Source organism: Pipistrellus kuhlii, unplaced genomic scaffold (genome assembly GCF_014108245.1).
Source record: "Pipistrellus kuhlii isolate mPipKuh1 unplaced genomic scaffold, mPipKuh1.p scaffold_m20_p_11, whole genome shotgun sequence".
In the NCBI taxonomy this organism is placed as follows: Eukaryota; Metazoa; Chordata; class Mammalia; order Chiroptera; family Vespertilionidae; genus Pipistrellus; species Pipistrellus kuhlii.
In genome coordinates, this window is record NW_023425416.1 from 38,862,679 (window position 1) to 38,884,032 (window position 21,354).

A 21,354-nucleotide genomic window follows, 5' to 3' on the forward strand; every position below is an offset into this window, starting at 1 on the left:
GGTACAGTGTGACTCGTCAACAGCAAGCTGATTTTGACTATTTATTGCAGGTGAGCATATCTCACTTTTGTAACCTAAATACAGGTTAGCTAAATATCCTTTTGGGGGGTTTGTTTTTGAAGCCAGAGTACCTGTGCCAGAATAATCCAACTATCAACATATTATCAAGAATTACTTGGTGACCAATCTACAAATTCTTCTCCAGTACTCTTTTGTCTCCTCAATGTCACCTCTGTGTGGTACTGTTATGTCAGATCCCTCCCCTCTTCTGCCAAAATTCAATACAGACCTTTCTTTGTGGAAGAGAGCCTGAGCCTGAATTATACATCAGATAATTCTGATGTATATTAAGGATTGAGGACCACTGATCTAGCCTATGTGTGAGAGATGAACATCAAATGCACTCCAATTATAATGACAGAGAAGAGGTTCCACAATAAAAATCTATGTTTTCAGGATGTGATCTTGAAGTGTTTTTCTTTTACGTTTAGCATCTTTGATTGGCTTTTTTGTCTGGATTGGTGAGAATGTTTCTCTTAGTTTGAAACACATTGACTGTTGGCTCTCTAGCCTAAATGGTGCCCAACTTTGCATCACTTGAGGTCTAGGTGATTCCTGTTGGAATCTGTGTGGTGCAAAGCCCTATACTTTGTAAGAGCATTAGATTCTTTCTATTTGTAAAGAGGGAATTTTTTTTGTTTTGTTATCGAAAACTTTAACTTGGACTTGAGTAAATGATAAATATGGGTTTATTTTGTGTGCAGATATTTAAATGCCTGGAATATTTGAGCACATTTTAATATCAAATATGAAAATTCACATTTATTATTATGTTTCTAAAAGATTTGTGTATATATTGTATATTAACTAGAGACCTGGTGCACGGAATTTGTGCACAGAGGCGAGGGGTGGGGAGCCTTCCCAGCCTGCACCCTCTCTCAATCTGGGACCGCTGGCTCCTAGCCACTCTGCCTGTATGCCTGATGCTCCTAACTGCTCACCTGCCTGCATGATTGCCTCTAACCACTCTGCCTGCCTGCCTCTAACCACTCACCTGCCTGCCTGATCGCCCCTAACCACCTCTGCCTCAGCCCCTCGCTGCCACTGCTTCGTCAGGAAGGACATCCGGAATGATGTCCAGAAGGTTGTTCAGCTGTCTGGTCTAATTAGCATATTATGCTTTTATTATTATAGATAATGCTCTTTTATTCCCTTAAAAGGATGCTATAAAGCTTTATTTCTTTCAATATATGTTTATCTCCTCCATAGTATATTGAGCTTTCTAATTTATTTTCTCATGGTTATGGAAAAATGTCTATTAAAATTCTCAGAATCTTTTTTATCATTAATTTATAATTATTTTAATTTTTATAGTTTAGGTTTTATCTGTTAATTATTTTAATATCCAAAGTTTCTATTAGATTTTGATATATATTAAAATATTAAGTTGGCTGTTATGTAAATTTGTGCTGTCCGGTATAATAGGCACTATTCATATTAGCCATTTAATATTTCTTCGTAGCACTAGCTACTTTTTACATGCTTGATAGCCACATGTGGTCTGTGGCTATAATTATGGATAATGCAGATATTGACCACTTCCCTCACTGCAAAAAGTACTGTTGGGCAGCATTGGTACAGAGACATAAATCATCTTTTTAAGTATATATTTAAAAAGATTTTAATACTGGTAGTTCTACTCTGCAAAATGAACTGAAACATGAAAACATGTTTTTCTCTTTCCTTCTATTTTATCAAAAGAATATTTTTGAAACAACTGTAATTGAAACTGATCACATATAAAGTAGTTTTACCTGTTTATCTTAAAGACCAGCATGTATTTTGGATTACGAGCTATTATCAATTGTTTTAATAAAAATTATATATTTTTGAAATATATAAAAACATCTACTTTATCTCCATCTTGTGATAGAAATATATGGAAATCCTATTCTTTCTCATTACTGTAAAAATAACATTAGATGATAAGTGTTTATTAACAAAGTTTTAGGTCTTATTCAAGGAGCCAATTAAAAATAATTTTAGACTTTGTAATCATTATTAAAGGGGAAATCCAGACCTGCATCTGGCATTCTGAATATATCAGAATATCCAAATAAAGAATGTAAACACTTTAGTCATGGTTGAGAGGAAAAAAACAAGAAAGCTGCTTACTTGCAAATGTAATTATGTGTTGTTAAAAAGGACTTTTACGGTTTCTATCATACATCAATGAAGTTTCATAAATTGTTTCTTACATACATAAATAGTTTTTTAAAGTAATTTTATTATTATTTTTTTTTATTGACGTTAGCGAAAGAGGGAGGGAGAGGGACAGAGAGAAATATTGATGAAAAACATCAATCATGTATCTGCTGCCTCCTACACACCCTGTACTAGAGAACAAGCCTGCAACCTGGGTATGTGCCCTGACTGGGAATGAAACCGGCAACTTCTCTCTCTCTCTCTCTCTCTCTCTCTCTCTCTTTCTCTCTTTTCTTTTCTTTCCTTTTCCTTTTCCTTTTCTTTTTCTTTTTTCCTTTCCTTTCCCTTTCCTGTTTATTTAAGAAGAGTCTTCGGGTTGTAGAATCCTAGATAATCTATCATGTTTGGAAATAACTGCTTGTTGCCTTGTATGTGTATGTTATATAGAGTGGGTATAAAATTTTCCTTTCTTCAGAACTTTGTACATATTGCATTAGTATTTTTATGACACTGAATGTTGATCTGGGAATTCTGAGACAAGCCTGATTTTCATCTCTCTCCTACCTTGCAATCACTCTGCCATATGTAACTTGATTTTCCTGCTTGGATATTAGAGAAACACTTTATCCTCCAGTTTGGGAACTTAACTAGCATATATTCTGGGTGTTACTTGTTCTTCATCAGTTCTTTCTGCAACATACTGTATCCTTTTGCTTTGCAGATTCAGTTCTTTATGTCAAAACTTTTCTTAAATTGACATTTAAAATATTTTTTTCTTTTTCTTTTTCTTTTTTGAATTTTCTATCTTAGAGATACCAGTTGTCTTTGGAACTTTGAAATGGGATTAATACTTGATATTATTTGCTACATAACAAATTACCCCAAAATTTAGTGGCCATAAATAGCTCACATTTATTATCTTACCATTTCAGTGGGTCAGAAATCCAATATGACAAAACTGAGTCCACTTCTTTAGTTTCTCTCAAGATTTGTTAAGGCAGTGGTCGGCAAACTGCGGCTCGCAAGCCACATGTGGCTTGCGAGCCATGGTTTGCCGCTCTGTTGACTAATGAGTTTGCCGATCACTGTGTAAGGCATTACCCTTACCCAGAAGTTTTGACTTCAGGTTAAATATATTAATACATTATTAAAATGCTTTTTAAGTGTTTTTCCCTAAGGCAGTGGCTGCAGTTTGTCTACCACTGAGGTAAGATGTTGGCTCAGGGTCTGCAGTCTCATCTGAACTCTCGATTGGGGAAGGATCTGCTTCCAAGATCACTCAGTGCTTGTTGGCGGCATTCAGTTTCCCATGGGATGTGGTACTGACAGTCTCAGTTCCTTGCTGACTGTTAGCCAGAGGTCACCCTCCATTTCTTACCAGCTGAGTCTCTCCCACATATGGCAGTTTTCTTTATCAAAGCATGAAACATGGGAAGGCAATAGAGAGCATCTGCTAATCAGACGTAAGTTGTGGTCTTTTGTAACCTAATCATGGCAGTGAATGTCATTCACATTTTCATATTCTTGAACTAGAAGGAAATCTCTAGGTTTAGCTTACACTCAAAGGGAATGGTTTACCTGAGAGTGTGGATCCAGGAGGCTGGGATCATTTGAAGCCATCCTAGAAGCTACCTACCATAATAGTTGCCTTGGTTTGCATTAACCTTTTTTTTTTTTTTTTTTTTTTTAATTTCCTCTATATTTACTATGATTATCGTAATTCACTCTTATAAAGTCTCTCATATAGCTGTGTCTATTCTATTTCTTACATATTTCTAATGCATTTACCTAGCACTGTAATGGATTTGTTTTGGTCTTCAACTTCCATTTTTATCTTCTCTTCTCACTCAATTTTATCAACTATTTATTGAAGTCGAGCTTTCTTATATTTATGTTTTTATTAAATTCTTATATAATGTGACATATGAGGTGAATTTTCTTTTCAATTAGAATGTGTTTTCAGAGTTGTCCTGCTATCCCTCTGAAAAATTGTGTGTGAATTCTCTTTAACATTCCTGCCACCCTTTTCTGATATGATTGTTCTCCTTGGTGGGCTGTAGTTTGGAGGCTAAAGTGTGTTCTTCTTTGTACTTTTCTGAAGCCTGGAAATTGGGGGAGAAGGAACACACTGGCCAATGCACTGTTTTTTGCTAAATGGTCTCTAGGATGTTGCCTCTTTTCTTGTGAGGTTACTTTTGGCTTATCCTCTTTAGAGTATGGAATCCTAAAAAATGCATACCCTAGTGACTTTTCTGCCCCTGCTGAGGTATCTATCCTTTGAAGTTGAGTAGAGGCTTTTATTCGAAGGGGTTTTGTTTTTATTTTTACTTTTCTCTAGAATTCTCATTTATGCCCTCGGTCCACTTCTCTCAAGAATGAAAAGTGCCATTAGTGGGAATTCTCAGGTTTTTAAACTCATTTTCCCAGTGTTCTATGGGAAGGAATTGGGACTAGGAGCCTTGCCATGCTGAACCTTGCTAGAATCCTTTTTTCTTTCCTGACTATTACTTTTTGAAGTTTATAATATGAAACTATATGTTGTAGTTGGCTAGTTTTTTTCTTTCTTTTTTTCTTTTTCTTGTTAGATTCCTTTTGTTTGGCTTATTGAGGAAAGGTTTATGAGCCTGGAATCTCCTTCAGTTTTTACCCAGAATATCTGTTGCCTGAATTGTTTTATTAGCATATAGACTAGCTTACCTTAACTTTACCTTAAGTTGTTGCTACGTAAAGCTTTCTGCAGTGTGCAGTTTAGTTCTTGCCATTCCCCACTGCCTAATCTCAAATCTGAATTCTTACATTTAACGTGTTCTAGGAATTTACTTAAGCCTACACTGGGTAGATTTCCAAGATATGGTTAATACATTATATGGTACATATTTGTTGTGGTTTTTAGACCTTTCAATCTCCTGATCACCTTTCTGTAGGAACTTGCTCATTAACATACAGATGGCCCACAGAGGAGAACACAGATATGCTGTGATCTTCTTGCCATGTGATTGGAACACTGATATTAAGATTGGTCTAGGTTAAGGTTACCAGTTCGTCCAGGTGTTGGTGCGACAGTCCTGATTTCTAACAATATTTCCCACATCCTGCGGCGTTTTAAAAAAGTCCCGATTTTTGGAAAGATTGGAAACATTGAAAAGATTCTTTCCAAAAATTGGGACTTTTTAAAAATGCCATGGGTCGTGGGAAAAATTGTTAGATATCAGGACTGTCCCACCAACACCTGGACGATCTGGTCACCTTAGTTTAGGTGTTCTGTCATGTTTCACATAGTTGGATCATATATGTTTTCATCTGTCATTTTGTTCTAAAATTTGGGGGGGAAATTAAGCCTAATTAATTGCATTTATCCCTGAGAAATCTATCCTTTTTTTTTTTTTTGCTTTGGTTGTCCATATTGTTGAGATTGTTTTGAATCTCAATCTTCTTTTACACCTGTATATGCTAATTATGCCTTTAGTGGTTTCCTATAATTCTGTAATAGAAATAGGAATTTTGTAAGACGGTAAATGCAGTAGTTTCATTATTTTTGCGTCCTGTTAATCTCATCCGGTTCTGTTTTCCCCCTCAATTTCTCTAGTGATCTGCGGTATGAAAATGGTGATTCCTATGGGTGCTAAGGCTGGGTGGAGTAGGTGCTATTAGTAAGTGATCCACAAAAGGGTTGCAGACTTCAGTTTACATCAGGCAATAGGTGAACCACAAAAATTTAAAATGTAAAATTTTAAATAGAACCCATTTTCCCTTTGTTTTATGTGGCTGTTTGGAAGTGTTTTATTTCAGATTTAATTTGCGAGTACTTATAACCTTTGTTTTTCAAGTTTATCTATTAGCTGATGTGATGAGAAACGGATTCTTTCAAAAACTGTGGATCCAGTTGTTTAGTGAAAATGAACTTATTTGTAACATGTGCAATTTCTCTCAAGTGTGTTTGTTTTTTTAAGTTTGGGCTCATTTCTTACTGATGGAGGAAGGGCTCTTTCCTGATTTATGGGAGCAAGTAATTAAGGAGGCAGAAATGGAACTGAAGCGGAGTTAAAAGGCAGCCATAAGATCCATTCTGAGATCTGAATAATATCCAGGATCAAGTGGGCTGGGAACAGATTGTTAGAAATCTTAATTCATTTCTCCCCCCAGCTGTTATGACTTAACGGGGCAGGAATCATGCATATATTCAATTAACTAGAAAGTGACAGATACCTCCCATGAAAAACCAGTGATGAGATTCCTTACTGGCTGTTGATTATTATTGTAACTTTGTAAAAATTTATACTAATAACATGAGTCCTGGGAAATAAATTCTGTTCCACAAAAAATATGATGATGCTCTAGTTTTAAAGTTTGTACATTTGGAGAAAGCTCTTTTTAGCTTAAAGTCAGCAAAGCAGCTGCTGTTTGAATTTACTTTGTAAAACACTGAATTATTCATTTCTATAAACAAAACTTCCTTAGTAATTATTTAGCATTAATTTATTTCTCTTCATTTCAATCAACCCTGTTGACATTCTATTTTAAAATTAAAAATATTCTTTGTGGAATCTAACAAATAAGACTGTGACACTCACTTTTTCTACTTTCTTCAGCCATGATAGAAAATTAAAAAACCTTTTAAAAAATTTTATGTTTTAAATATATTTAAATTAATTTTTGTTATTTTAATGGAAGTTAGCAATAAAACATACAATACAAGTGAAATTCTTAATCGGTAGTGTCTCTAAGTAGCTTTTAAGACCATGCCCATGATACTGACCTATTAGACTTTGCCACGATGCTTTGTGAATGTATATAATTAACAGCTACTAGACTGCGTTCTGACCATGTAGAATTATTAGAAATATTAAAAATAATTATTCATTTCATCATTTATACCCACAGGTTGATTAATAGATTGTGTAGGAGGAGGTAAAGGCAAAGATTGTTGTTTGACACTTCTTGGATTTCTTCATTCTTCTTTGCAAATGAAAAGAGTCTTATGTAAGCAGTTGTGCTGCCTTTCTAGTAGCCTGTAGTGAGCTCTTCCTCCTTCAGTCTCTTAGTTTAGTCATTGCATGTGACCTCCTTAGGCAGTCAATCTTTTTTTGCCATGTCCATGTGATACTTGTCATTTTTCCATATTTGCTGTGTTTATTTAACCCTCACCCAAGGATATATTTTCATATTTTCACTCGAGAGAGAGGGAGAGGGGGGGAGGGAGAGAAACATCAATGTGAGAGAGACATTGATGGGTTGCTTCTCCTACTCGCCTGGATTGGGATGAAACCCACATTTTAGTGTACAGAACGATTCTCCAATCAATGCAAGGGCTCCCATAATTGTTTTATTTTGTATTATTTAATGTTAGGTATGTCATTGCTTTGCTGCTCCATTGGAGACCTCTGAGAGCAGCAGACAAACTGTTACCTTACTAAATGTCTGATAATTTAATAGAGGAGAAAAAGAAACCCCTTTATTTTATCAAGTAGCATCCATTCAAACAACACATTCTTCTTACCTGATGTGCTTCTTCTTTTTTAATTTTTTTTTCTTTATTGATTAAGGTATTGCATGTGTCCTTATTGCCCCATTGTCCCCTCCACCCCCACTAAGGGGAGAGATCAACCAAAGGACTTGTATGCATGCTTATAAGCCTAACCAATGGACACAGACACCAGGGGGTGCAAGCTGATGTGCTTCTTGAGGTAAGAGAGGTTTAGCAACTGATAAACAGTACATTCAGTGTGGGCTCGAAGAAAAACTAAACTTTCAGTTAAGATCCATTTAAAAAAAATTTTATTGATTTTTTTACAGAGAGGAAGCGAGAGTGATAGAAAGATAGAAACATCAATGAGAGAGAATCATCAATCAGCTCCTCCTGCACACCTTCTACTGGGTTTGTGTCCACAACCAAGGTACATGCCCTTGAATGGAATCGAACCTGGGACCTTTCAGTTCCCAGGCCGATGCTCTATCCACTGAGCCAAACCAGTCAGGGTGAGGATCCATTTGATTCCCTGTTTTAAGTTTCATGAAGGATGTCAACATCCATCATGACTGACTGCCTCACAGGGCCCTGAAAAGTTTGAGTTTGGGGAGTTAGTGATGGGAACATCTCCATTTAATTCCTCTGCTTCTAGGCTAAGATGCTGTTTAGAATTATTATGAGACTTCTGCTTGAGTAGTTGGCCAGTTGAGTGATAGACATTTTTGATGGGATAACCACATGTGCATAATCATCTCAGAGTTGAGGTGTTCAAGAAAGCCTTTCAAGCTAATGACCAACCAGAATCAGCCTTCAGCTCAGAGCCATTGTGCAGGTATATTTTGGTTTTCCTCTGTGCATTGTCTTAGTAAACAAAGTTAGCTAAACTATTTAAAATGGTAAGGTTTTATATAAAACAGACATTCCAGCTTTAAAAATACATAAATCCATTTCTGCAAGGCAAACAATGATCTGGGATAAAGTAACAGCTGCACCTTCAAACATGGGGCATGCACACTGGTTGTTAGTCTTTTCTTTCACTGTCATTTATATAATATGCATGTATAAATTTATAATGTACACATTAGAGAAATCTAGTGAATATATACAAGGTGGGGTAAAGGTAGGTTTAAAGTATGGAAAATAATACAATAATTAATAAATAATAATACAAGAATAAACCTATTTGCATACTCACAACTATAGCCTACTCTTGCCCCACCCTTTATAATGTATAAGAGAAATATTTTTCCAAAGATATGCTTCAGTCATAAAGAAGAAAATAAAACCAAGATTTCTGCATGCTTTAAAAAAAATAGGAGGGAGTCTTTCATGCAAGAAAGACTATCCTTTTATGCTGAAACTGGTTTGGCTCAGTGGATAGAGCGTCGGACTGCGGACTGAAAGGTCCCGGGTTCCGATTCTGGTCAAGGGCACGTACCTTGGTTGTGGGCACATCCCCAGTGGTGGGGAGAGGGGGAATGTGCAAGAGGCAGCTGGTCGATGTTTTTCTCTCATTGATGTTTCTAGTTCTCTGTCCCTCTCAATTCCTCTCTGTGTAAAACCAATAAAATACAATATATATATTTTTAAAAAGTATCCTTTTATGTCTAACATATAAATGGCCCCCCCTTCCAAGTTGCATTTGTGGCTCCAGCCTCAGAGGTTACAAATCCTTGGATAGTAACATACTTTATCAAGTTTTGTTTTTCATGCCTTGGTTATGGTTTATAACTAACTTCTGGGCAGTTTCTCATCAGATATAAATTTTGGAAATCTGTATTTCCAAGTGAAGTTGCGGAATTCTTAGTTCCTCATATTCTTTTCTGTAAGATGGAATATTTAAGACACCAGAAAAGGCACATTTGAGTATACCTATGAATTATTTAGTGCATAGTAGTAACCTACTTTGTGAGGTTTAAAAGTCATATATGATAAATATATATTTCATATGTTTTTTTAATATTTCATATGTTTTATATATGTTATACCTTTATATAGAAAGTATTTTACATGTAATATATACATAATATATATAGTGCTCACTGTTGGACACACACTAAGTACTCTAAGTTGTATTATTTTCAATTTTAATAGTACATTTAGCTGTGATTTTGCTTTCTTAAATATATTTGAAATTTTTATATAATATTTGAAAATTTTGTTATTTTCACTGAATTATTGAGTTTACTAACAAGTAAAATAATATTTGCTACTCAACTAATAGTACAAATAATTTAGCTTTCCTCTTCTCCATCTTTAGAAGGGAATTAAGGAAGGAAAGGAGGAAAATCTATTTCATGTTCTCTTTAGTAGTAAGAGTTACAAATATGAAAGCATTTTGTTATTTTAGGATTCACTACGTTTTACCCTGATCAGCAAGAGTGGGTCAGTATGTCCTCCATTTTCTGAAAAATCTATAGAAATAATTTGGGTTTTTTTAGGCATGTGCTTGCATTTTGGAGTTAGCAGTGGTGGAAAGAGTATGAGTTAAAAAGAACTGTTCTTTGCCCACTTTATAAATATTTCTGCCTGAAACAATACTCTTCTCTGAGAGTAATCAATCTTTGATAAAACCACATACCTAACTAGTTGAGCTGATAAATAGTGAGGTTTGTTTTAAAAAAGTCAAGTTTATTTTATGTCAATATTCTATTTGCCCCGTATAAGATATATTTAATTACTTTATTCCATCTCTGTGTTCAGATTAATCAGATTCTGCTACATATTGGTGCTCAAATTAGAATAATTCTTTAATCAACTGTGTTATCCATGCCATGGTAGACTAGAATGGGAAAGCTACTCTTGGCATATTGAAGATGTGTGCATTTTATTTTCTATTGTAATTTAAAAGTAAAATCAGAAATATTGATTTCTACTTGACTGGAGAGATGATTTAGTTTGAATATCAGTCTGATCTTAATCAAGTGAGAATTAATTGAGTTGGAGGTATTAGATATTCAGTGATGTTAACTGAACCATGATCAATCTAGAGAGAGGCTTTCTTTTGTACTATGTTGGAATTACCAAATAGCTCATGCACTGCGATATAAAATAATCTTTTCAGGTTCATCCTTCTACTTTCTTTGTCTCATTATTTGCACCACTAAATTCATTCTATACATAGACTAATCTCTAAAGTAGCAAGCTAATAAATCACAATTTAATACAAAATTAAAAGCATAATAATTTTGTCATAAAATGCTGTTGTTGCCAGAATTTTACAATGATATATTTTCTGGTGCTTAATTTTAAAACCAAGTGATTAAAATTTGTTTTCCAAGTGGACCTGGGACTTGAAAAAAAAAGTTTTATTTTTTTTAATGTTCAACATTGGAAGAATAAAGTGAGCAATACAGAACTATTTCAGTGTTTATTTCCAGAAATAAAAATAGAGTCTGTAGCATTATATTGGTCTGCAATGTGGCATGGGCTTTTCATTTATTTTAAGAGTGTGATAGCAATATCATAAGTGTTGTGAAAATATAAATGGTGAGATGACACCTCCATAGGACTTGCTTCTAAGTAGTAAAATTGTAAAGTCTTTAAATAAACTGCAGTCAGAATTGAAAGGATCGATTTGCCTTGTTAACTAGGGATACTACACTTATTAAATGTCTAATTAAATTTAGCGTAACATGCCTTTTATTCTCTTTTTTGCTCTTAAAAGCTGAGAATTTGGACTTATTAGCAAGGTGGTCCATGTTATCATTGCCAGATGTCTTTCGTTTTGGCAGTTGGTGTGACCATGTTAAATGAAAAGAAAGCCAACAGTGTGACTTTCATGGTATCATTTCATCTTGAAAGAATGTTTTTCACTTGGCCTGCGTAAAATGGAGAGAGTAGGATCTCTGTAGTTGTATATTTTGTGAAAGGAAATGTCCAGATTTGTATTTTATAGCAATCAGTATTTAATGAAATTAATCCATATATGCAAAATACCCCTATAGTGTGATGAATAGGGTGTGGTGTTCTTAGTGAGATGTAGAGGAATTTCCCTCCCTCCTTCCCTCCCTCCCTCCCTCCTTCCCTCTTTCCCTCCCCCTTCCCTCCCTTCCTCCTTCCCCCTCCTTCTCCCCTTCCCTCTCTCCCTCCTTCCCTCTTTCCCTTCCCCTTCCCTGCCTTCCTCCTTCCCCCTCCTTCTCTCCTTCCCTCCCTCCCTCCCTTTCTCCCTTCCTCCCTCTCTCCATCTCCTTTTTCCTCCCTCTCTTTCCCTGCCTCTCCCTGCCTCCCTTTTGTTGCTAATCAGCAATTTAAAGGAAAGAACTTGTTTAGGGAAAAAATGGAAAGAGATGACTTCTTTATTCGTAAAGCCAAAGCTCCTCTCATCTGGACTTCCCTCCACCAAAGCTACTACTTTAAAAAATATATATGTTTTGTAAATTTAACACACATACCAAAACACAGTGCAAATATGCTTCTTCAATTCTTGTTCTTGTCAATTCTTACCCTCCTCCGAGACAACCAGTTTCTTACATCTTCCACAGCCATTTTCTGCTTACACAAACATCTATCTATCTTTCCAAATACATGCATACACACATACATATACTTACATGTGTATATTCTAAACTGAAATGGCAACATATTATTAATAGACTCTTTTGCATTTTGCTTTTCCTGTTTAAGTCTTTGGAGATCGTCCTTATCTGTATATTTTTTTAGTGGCTGTGTAGTATTCTGTGGTATACTGTTTGTACTTTGGATGTGGGGTGATTGTGTTAGATTAAAAGAAAGCTGTTAAATGGGTTTTAATGGTGTCAAAGGCTATTTTTTTGCTTCAGCTAAGAGAAGACAGGATAGGGAATGGCTGGTGGCATGTTATTCTCTTAATACAAAATACAAAGTGATTTGTATTTATATATTTAAATATTTTGTTTAGGAAAGATGTAGCCATTGTTATTATTTTTAAATATATTTTTTATCGATTTCAGAGAGGAAGGGAGAGGGAGAGAGAGAGATTGAAACATCAATTATGAGAATCATTGACTGGCCACCTCCTGCAAGCTCCTAACTGGGGACGAAGCTCCCAACTTGGGCATCTGCCTTTGGCCAGAATCAAATCCTGGACCATTTAGGTTGACATTCTGTTCACTGAGCCAAACCAGCTAGGGCGCCATTGTTATTTTTATATTTGGCTTACTGCCTATTGTGTTTGGATTTCAAGAACTTATCAAACCTTTATGAATGCTGTTTTTTAAGGGAGTTACCAAGCTACTTCAAATCCTGTATGGAGCAAAACAAGGTGCTAAATAGATAAATTGGCAAACCAGCAGATTATGGGGAGGGTAATCCAGATTTTATCAGTACTCTGGAAACTACATTTAGTAAAGACTCTGAACCAGGAGAAGGAAAAAGCTAGGAATGTTATTTTCTACTATTGACTTCACATATGAATTCGTGCACATTGAAAGGAACTTAATTGAAAGAAATATTTTAATATCGATATTTGCTCTTTCTCTATAATAGAAGTGTCAACCAAATTCACGATTGACAATGACAGATCGAAACATATGTGTGTAATTGATGCTAGTGAGAGCTTTATATGTATTGCACCTGCAAGAGTCAACGTAGCCTTTTATATATACATACATATATATATATATACATATATACATATATATATATACACACACACTGAGTGGCCAGATTATTATGATCTCTGAACGCATAATGATCTGGCCATTCAATATATATATTAGAGGCCTAGCGCATGAATTCGTACATGGGTGGGATCTAGCCAGCCTGGCCAGAGGCAGGGGACATGGGCTGTTTGCCAGCCTGCTTGCTGGTCGAACTCCTGGCAGTTTTAATTAAGTTTATTCTATACTGAGTGGCCAGATTATTATGATCTCTGGGCGCATGTGGCCACTCAGTGTATATCCTATATAATAAAGGCTAATATGCAAATTTTCCCCTCAACCAGGAGTTCTTGAGGGGAAAGGAGTGTGGGGGGTGCAGGAAGAGACTGGACAAAAATCATACACCTATGGATGAGGTCAGTTGGGGGGAGGTAAGGACTTGGGGTGGGGTGGGAACCTGGTGGAGGGTAGCTATGGGGGGAAAATAGGAACAACTGTAATAGTTGAACAATAAAGATTTAAAAAGAAAATCTTTCACAAGAGCTTCCTGACATTGTTCATGCTGTCAGTTATACAGAGTAATGTGCTTGGTGGCCTTGTGGCCTTGGTTTGTGTCAGTTGAGCAGTCATTAGAGGAAGACAAACTACTGTCTTCACGGTCTCTCTCTGCCTTGGCTTTAGGCCTTCGTTACTGCACTCGGGGTTGGTGTGCTCAGAACCGAGGGTGACCTCCTGTTGTCTTCAGGCACTTTTTACTTCACAGCTTCCAGAAGGGAGGATGATTACTGAGATCAGCACAGCACTTAGGCATAGTCTACAGGGACCTGGCATTACACTGCTCACAACAGAAGTCTTTACTTAAAGAATAGCTTTTTCCTGCGAAAAATTAGTTTTAGACTTAAATTTATATTACAGATTTAACACTCCAGACACCTTTGTCTGAAGGAAAATCTTACTAAAAGTCACCACCTACCTAATCCCTCCCCAAATTGTATCATTTTCAGTTCTGCATTCCTAAAACCTCTTCTGATTTAATAATTGGTTCAAAAGATCTTTTATACAGTATTTAAAGTATATCTGTCTTTGTTCTTATCCAGTTCTGTAAAAGCCAATGGTTTTATGCTTAAGATTTCCAGTTGTAAAGTTAATGATGCATTATGAACTTAAGGTGATTTTAAAATCTATCTTACTACATATAATTAATAAGCAAGACCTCCATAAATCTTTTTCATTTAGATAAAATTGAAGTTCTAGATTTTAAGGTGAAACCATTAAGATGATGGTGTAGTTACAGAAATATTACACATAGCTTACATGTTAAAATTCTAAGTTATATTTGTTTTTTATAATACAGCTGAAAAAATAGGTACTTTATAAATATTTTACTTATTAATGAAATAAAAGTACTAATGAAATAGAAAGTTACAAGTAATTCTGTGTCTAAAGGGGTTCTGTAAAAATTTATAAACTTAGGATTTCTAAAAAAAATGTAGGTTAGTGGAGATATAAATGGAGTGGTTTCTAGTCATAGACGAGACATTGAGGATTATTAGTGTCATCTCATTGAATGCTTTCGCTGTAACTGGATGACTCATTATTTTGCCAATAATGTTTGGGGTTTATTGAAATATTAAAATATAATAAAAGTTCCATAAAGTAAATAAGTTAAAAAATTTTTAAATGATTTATTTCTCTTATTGTTTATACAGAGGTTCCCCCAAAGGTTTTTTTTCCTATAGAAACTGGAAATTATATAGGCTACTTGTACATAATTTCAATGTGATTATTTTGCCCATTACCTTTGACTAAAGTTAAGAGAAGATTTTCTTTCTGTTTTTCATAGATATACTTGACCTAAATTTTATTAATCCTAAAACATATTTTTACCAATAGTTTCTTATATGGTATTGTGTTTTGTTTTGTTTTCAGAGAAATGAGGATCTACAAAAGAAAGATACTCTTTCATGTTCTTGATTTTTTTTTTTTTTTTTTTAGGAAGAAAGTCTTGAATTCTGTATTTAACTACTTTTCTTTAAAGTTTAGAATAACTCTTAATAATCTCTCTACACTCACTATTTATTGCTATTCATTTGCATTACCTTAAGGTTTACTTAAGTGAATGAAATTTTATTTTTACTAGGATAGTGTTTAATGGTAATTAAATTATATAGAGGTGTTAGAGCTCTTTAACATTTAACATAATATTGAAAGAAGCAATTTTAATTGGATTTGTTTCAGAATACTATTTTAGAAATCAGTTGGCAGTATTAGCAACATCATTATTATATGAATGTATGCTAATGTGGTATGAAAGAAAGACCCTCATTAAAATCTTGTTGCTAAACAAGTGACAAAAACCCTACAAACAGCTTGAGGCTTTAGGCCAGTCACAGTTATTCCTGAAGAGATTTGGACAAGTGTGAAAATACATAGAATGCGCCTTTATTGTGATCAGAACACATAAATGCTACCTTGCATTAATTCCCTACTAAGGGCATTTCTATTTATGTTAGGGAAAGAAGTATTAAAATAATGAATGCCTAAGCATTCTGACGTGAATTATCAGTGTAAAAATATTGTGTTTGTTAAATTCAGAAAGTGGACTTTTGATAATAGCCATTGTGTTTGTGTTTTCCAGAAAAGGACTAAGATTGGTCAACTATGAAATTTCATTAGGCAGAGTCTTCCTTATAGACATTAACTGAGTGAACTGGTCCAGAGGTCTCTGAGGTTCCAGGAAGGGGAGGTGGTGCAGGGAGATCAGCTCATGGTTCATCACCACTGCACCATGGCAGTTCCCTTCAAGGAGCCCTTAGCCAGATTTAGTCACTTCTGAGTTACTTTGATGCACATATTCCCTTTGAGTATTGCTCATGTCTTAATTTTTCTTTGGGATAATTCTTGCTTCTAGAAAGATAGATTTTACTATACTCTAGGTAGAAAAACTAACTTGTGTAGGCATGCTAATGACATTCCAGAGTGAAAGTTTTTGATAATCATGGTCTCTACTGATAATGGGCTGATTATATAAAGTTTGCTTTGCATTTTTGAGTTGTAGGAAGTCCTTATTCAAAGCGCACAAACAATGATCCCTTGGTCTGATTTGGCCTGGTATCTAGCTCATTTGCACAGAGAGGATGGAGAACATTTCGTAGTTGGAATAAAAAAGGTATCTGAGTAGGTTCAGGAATCAGAGCAGTTGTTGGGCCTGCTGAGACTAGTGAACAAGGAACTAAAATAAGCTAATCCTATATTTGAAGTGGAGTATTATATATCACCCATAATTTAATGTGATTAGACCCACTAAATTTTTGCATTACAGTCATTACCTGTATCTATTGCCTTTGTTCCTATACTACCATGTATTCTTCAAAGTGTTCTGTGATGCTGCAGGTACATACTGGTATCTCTGATGTAAGGCTCTTGTCCCAGCAAAGTCCCTCTGAGTTTTTATGCATTTAACAAATCTCAATCATTTCCAGTTTGCTTGTGGTTTAAAAAATATTTTTGTGACATATTATGTGTTTTCATGGAGTCTCCTGAAATTGCATGCTTGCTTTAAAATAATTATAAATTATATTCCTTAGTAACTATAAATGGGTAATACACAGCTCAAGAAAAGGAAATCTTGATAACAGTGTATTACAAGTTATAAAATATAGTCAGAAAAAGTTAATTTTTTACCTAGTTAATTCTTTGTGAGGATGATATAATTCAAGGTTTCTCTTCTTCTCTCTCCCTTTTTCTCTAAAAATCAGTAAACCACATGCTTGGGTGAGGATTAAAGAAACAAGAAAGGGAGTGCCTTTATGCCATCAAGAGAAGACATGTAGAGACTGGACACCCAATGCCCATGTCTAGAAACAGCTCCTCTTTTACTTATTTAGTATATTTATTAACTAACATATATTTAATATATTTATTTTTAAATATATTTTTACTGATTTCAGAGAGGAAGGGAAAGGGATATATATATATATATATATATATATATATATATATATATATATATATAACATTAATAATGAGCGAGAATCGTTGATCAGCTGCCTCCTGCACCCCCCACACTGAGGATCTAGCCCTGACCGGGAATTGAACCATAACCATTCATAGATTGAAGCTCAACCACTGAGCCATGACGGCTGGGTGGAAACAGCTCCTCTTTTGCCCTTCTTACTCATTTCTTCTAGAAAAAGCTTTTTCTCTGTTAGAAATCATATTTTTCTACATCCTATCTGTCTCCTCACTCCAAGAGGTGTTCCTCTCTCCCTCCTCTCAAATCTCTTTATTTCCACAAAATAAGTGACACTCATCTCATTCTGCCTTTCATTCTTGTACATGTCTTTGGGAGAGAGAGCATGTGCTGTGTGCCAAACACAGTCTAGTAATAGATATTAAATTATATCTGTTAGAAATTGTGTGGATATAATTACAAATTATTTCTTTTTCTTTCCAAATGTTTTATTTCAGATTTTACCAAATGTTGCAAGGAATCTGGAATGCTTATGGTAGTAAAATGCCGGAAAGAAAATTCTGCATTAAAAGAATGTCTAACCGCTTAGTAAGTAGTTATCTCAGTGTTTGTGCTTCATAATATATTTTGTCCCCCCCCAAATCCATCATATTTTTAGCTAAGTCTAAAGGTTCAATTTGTTAAACATTATTCTAAAAATAAAGCAACATATTTATAAAGTGTCTATGTTATATGGGTCAGCATTGTATCTGATTAAATATATGGGGTCAGTAAACAAAAGCATGTTTGTTTGTTTTTTTATTGTTTAAAGTATTAAAGTATCTTTTCCCTGATTAACTACCTCCCCGCCCGCTACTCCCACCCCTGAGGGCAAGCCCCCACCGCCCCAAAGTCTGTGTCCATTGGTCATGTTAATTCGAATGCATGCAAGTCCTTTGGTTGACCTCAAACACCCTCGGGCTCCTCCCCACCCCCTTTCTCCCCAAGGTTGGATGGTCTGCTTGCTCAGTGCCACCTTGTCTCTGGGTCCATTTTTTTTTTGGAGGGGTGGGGGGTTTATGCAACTTTATTGAAGAAAAATAAATCAATTACTAGCAGAGCTATTAATTGATCACTCATCCATTGACAACTTGCATCATTTATTCAGTGCTATATTAAACAGTGTATTGAAAGATAGATCAACTAATAGCTCCAAGCCTCCTAACAATTTAAATGAAAATTAAAAAATGTTTGAGACCCTGTTTTGGAATACAAAGGGTATTTGACTTCCAATTTCCATTCTCTGCAGAACAAGAACAGATCATTCCTTTATTGACATGCATAAAATACATCACATTTTCTGTTCTGCTGATGCTATAAATTCAATACCAATTCACCAGCCACATCAGTCATGAGCATAAAGTATATCATGTAACCTCAGATCTCTAACAGTGGAAGGCCTAAACAAGAATGGATGCTGCTAGAATAATGCTGTTTCCTTTGATGTGACAACTGAGCCTCCATTTCCCTCCCCTCAGATGATTTCTTTAGCATGTTAGAGCAGTGAGGAATGGGTTCAACCAAATTAGAGTGAAGACATTGGCCACATAATACACATGCTCCATTAAAAAATAATCTGAATTTTGGGCAACTGTTCTCTTATAACTACTTTACAGTTTCTAAAAGCAGTTATTGTCCAAAGCTGGAAGAACTTAAGTCTTCTCAGATGAGCATGTGAATGAATGGAGGGAAGCAAACAAAAAATAAAATTAAAAAAGATGAGGTCTGATAGGGGAGCAGCTGGATAAGAAAATCAAAAAGGAACAGTAATTTAAAATTTACTTCAGCTATAATGCAGGTTATTCTGACTTTAAGTTAGCATCGCATGGCATACTTCTGAGTCCATTCCCGAGATATTCTGTTGTACTTAACTCTGTTTTTTAGATCCGTGCAATCTGGGGGTCATAGATCTGGCACTAGGGGGTCATCTGGGTTTGGATCACATAGCAGTGAACAGATGGATAAAAGAACTTTAGAAATAGTTAATGCAGGAGACCACTGTGATCTTAGAATATCAAGACAAATGCTGCCATTACTGTTAATATTTGGATGATAAATTTTTTAAAAATATATTTTATTGATTTTTTACAGAGAGGAAGAGAGAGGGACAGAGAGTTAGAAATATCGATGAGAGAGAAGCATCGACCAGCTGCCTCTTGCACACCCCCTACTGGAGATGTGCCCGCAACCAATGTACATGCCCTTGACCAGAATCGAACCCCGGGACCCTTCAGTCCGCAGGCCGACGTTCTATCCACTGAGCCAAACAGGTTTCAGCTGGATGATAAATTCTTGCTGTAAATGCAACCTTGGGTGGTTTGAAGGAGTAGTCTGTAGGAAAATGAATTGTCAGAAAGAATACACCTCCTTGATATGGGCTGCCATTTGGTCCTATAATTGTGGCTTGCCAATGAAACATATCATCCCCCACTAGTCCTGCAGAACACTGTGCTGGAGGGTCACGGGCCAAATCACCAAGTTCCTTATTAATCCGTTTCAACGCCATAGTCTGTGCTTTGCGTCTGGCTCCTCACTCTCTAGGTGTGTGCTCAAGGGTGCCGCCAAAACTCTTGATTACCCCAGCAGCAGGGAAGGCTTGTCTCTTCGTCTCACACCAGCTCTGCCAGGCACAGGCGCTGAGGGGCGGGGCCTCCCTCCGGCTGCTGATTCCAACTCCTCCCCGCACAGAAGCTGGGTGCCTCCCCAGCCCAACGAGGCTCACGTACACGACCTCTGATTCCATTTTTATTCATCCGTTTATGTTGATCATTATATCCCACATATGAGTGAGATCATGTAATACATATTTTTCTCCAACTGGCTTATTTCACTTAGCATGAAGCTCTCCAGTTTCATCCATGCAGTGGCAAGTGGTAAAAGTTCCTTTTTTATAGCAGAGTAGTATTCCATTGTGAAAAGCATGTTTTTCATGTGATTTAACCAATTTCTTTTCACGTTAACCAATTTTCACGAAGAGGTTGATCTAAAGAATATGTTTTAGATGGGTTTATAGTTAAGAAATAGTATTTTTCATCTTTGAGTAAAAAAAGTGCTCTGCCTTAGTTACTATTGACATTCCCTAAAATGGATGTAACCACTATGCTCTCTCATCTTTTCATAGTGACATCTTGAAACATTGTTTGTGCTCTTGTTTCTGCCTGTCTCATCTTCATGAATTCAATACACTGTAATCTGACTTCTGTCCTCACTCTATTGAAGTTGCTCTTCCTAAAGGTTTAGTTGGTTCATGGTAGCCAAATTGAATCTCTTTGCAGTCCTTTCTTTTACCTGACCTCTTTGGAAATCTTATAAACTGCTTTTCTATCTGGCTTCCTGTTTCCTAATATCTATAGCTATTTCTTTGCCTTTCCCCCCCTTAATCTGTTTTTTAAATTTGCTTCTCTATTTCTCTCCTCATTCTTAAATAAGAGAAAGTTCAGTTTGCACTCATAGAGTCAGTTACTTCTTATTGACTGTGACATTTCTATGCTTTCTTCAGGCACAAAATTGAACTCATCTGCTTTTACTCTGCATTATGTGTCTTGGTGAATTATACTACAATAGTATAGTTGTCTAGTATCTTTCTTGTCTCCTAACTCTAATCGGTTATTTCCTATTGATCCATTTCCCAAATCTCCCCCAGATCCATTTCATCCATTTCATTACTGCTGCTTCTCCTTTGGCCTAGGCCCTCATCATTTCTTGTCTGAGTCATTATGATAGTTTATTTATTGGATATCCTGCTTCTAACTTTGCTGCCCCCTTTTAGCCTATGTGCTGCATATTCATCTAAGACACAAAGCTGACCTTCCAGTTGCTCTCCTAATAGTGTCCCATCGTCTTCAGGATAGCTTTTTAACTTCTTACTATGGCATAAGTGGACCATCATGATTTGGTCTTGCCCTTTCTAGCTACATCTCGGGCCCTTTCTCCTATGTGCATAATCTGCCATAGTGGTTCCAAGTTACCTACAGTTCTTTATGCATCCAAGTTTTTCCTCACCTCAGTGCCTTTGCACACATGTGCCTTCTACAGGGATTTCTGATAATCCTTCAAACTGCAGCTCAAGCATTTCCCTTTGACGTCTCCAC

General features: G+C 35.9%; 1 protein-coding gene across 4 annotated transcripts in view; it reads left to right on the forward strand.

The window, feature by feature from the left end:
• Nucleotides 1–21,354, forward strand: part of CMC1 (C-X9-C motif containing 1) — a 52,058-nt gene that overhangs the window by 25,211 nt on the left and 5,493 nt on the right. For all 4 annotated transcript variants that reach the window (XM_036431667.2, XM_036431662.2, XM_036431663.2 and 1 more), the window contains one exon: nucleotides 17,722–17,812. In XM_036431667.2, the coding sequence (XP_036287560.1) occupies nucleotides 17,722–17,812 (91 nt within the window). The remainder of the gene's footprint in view (nucleotides 1–17,721; nucleotides 17,813–21,354) is intronic.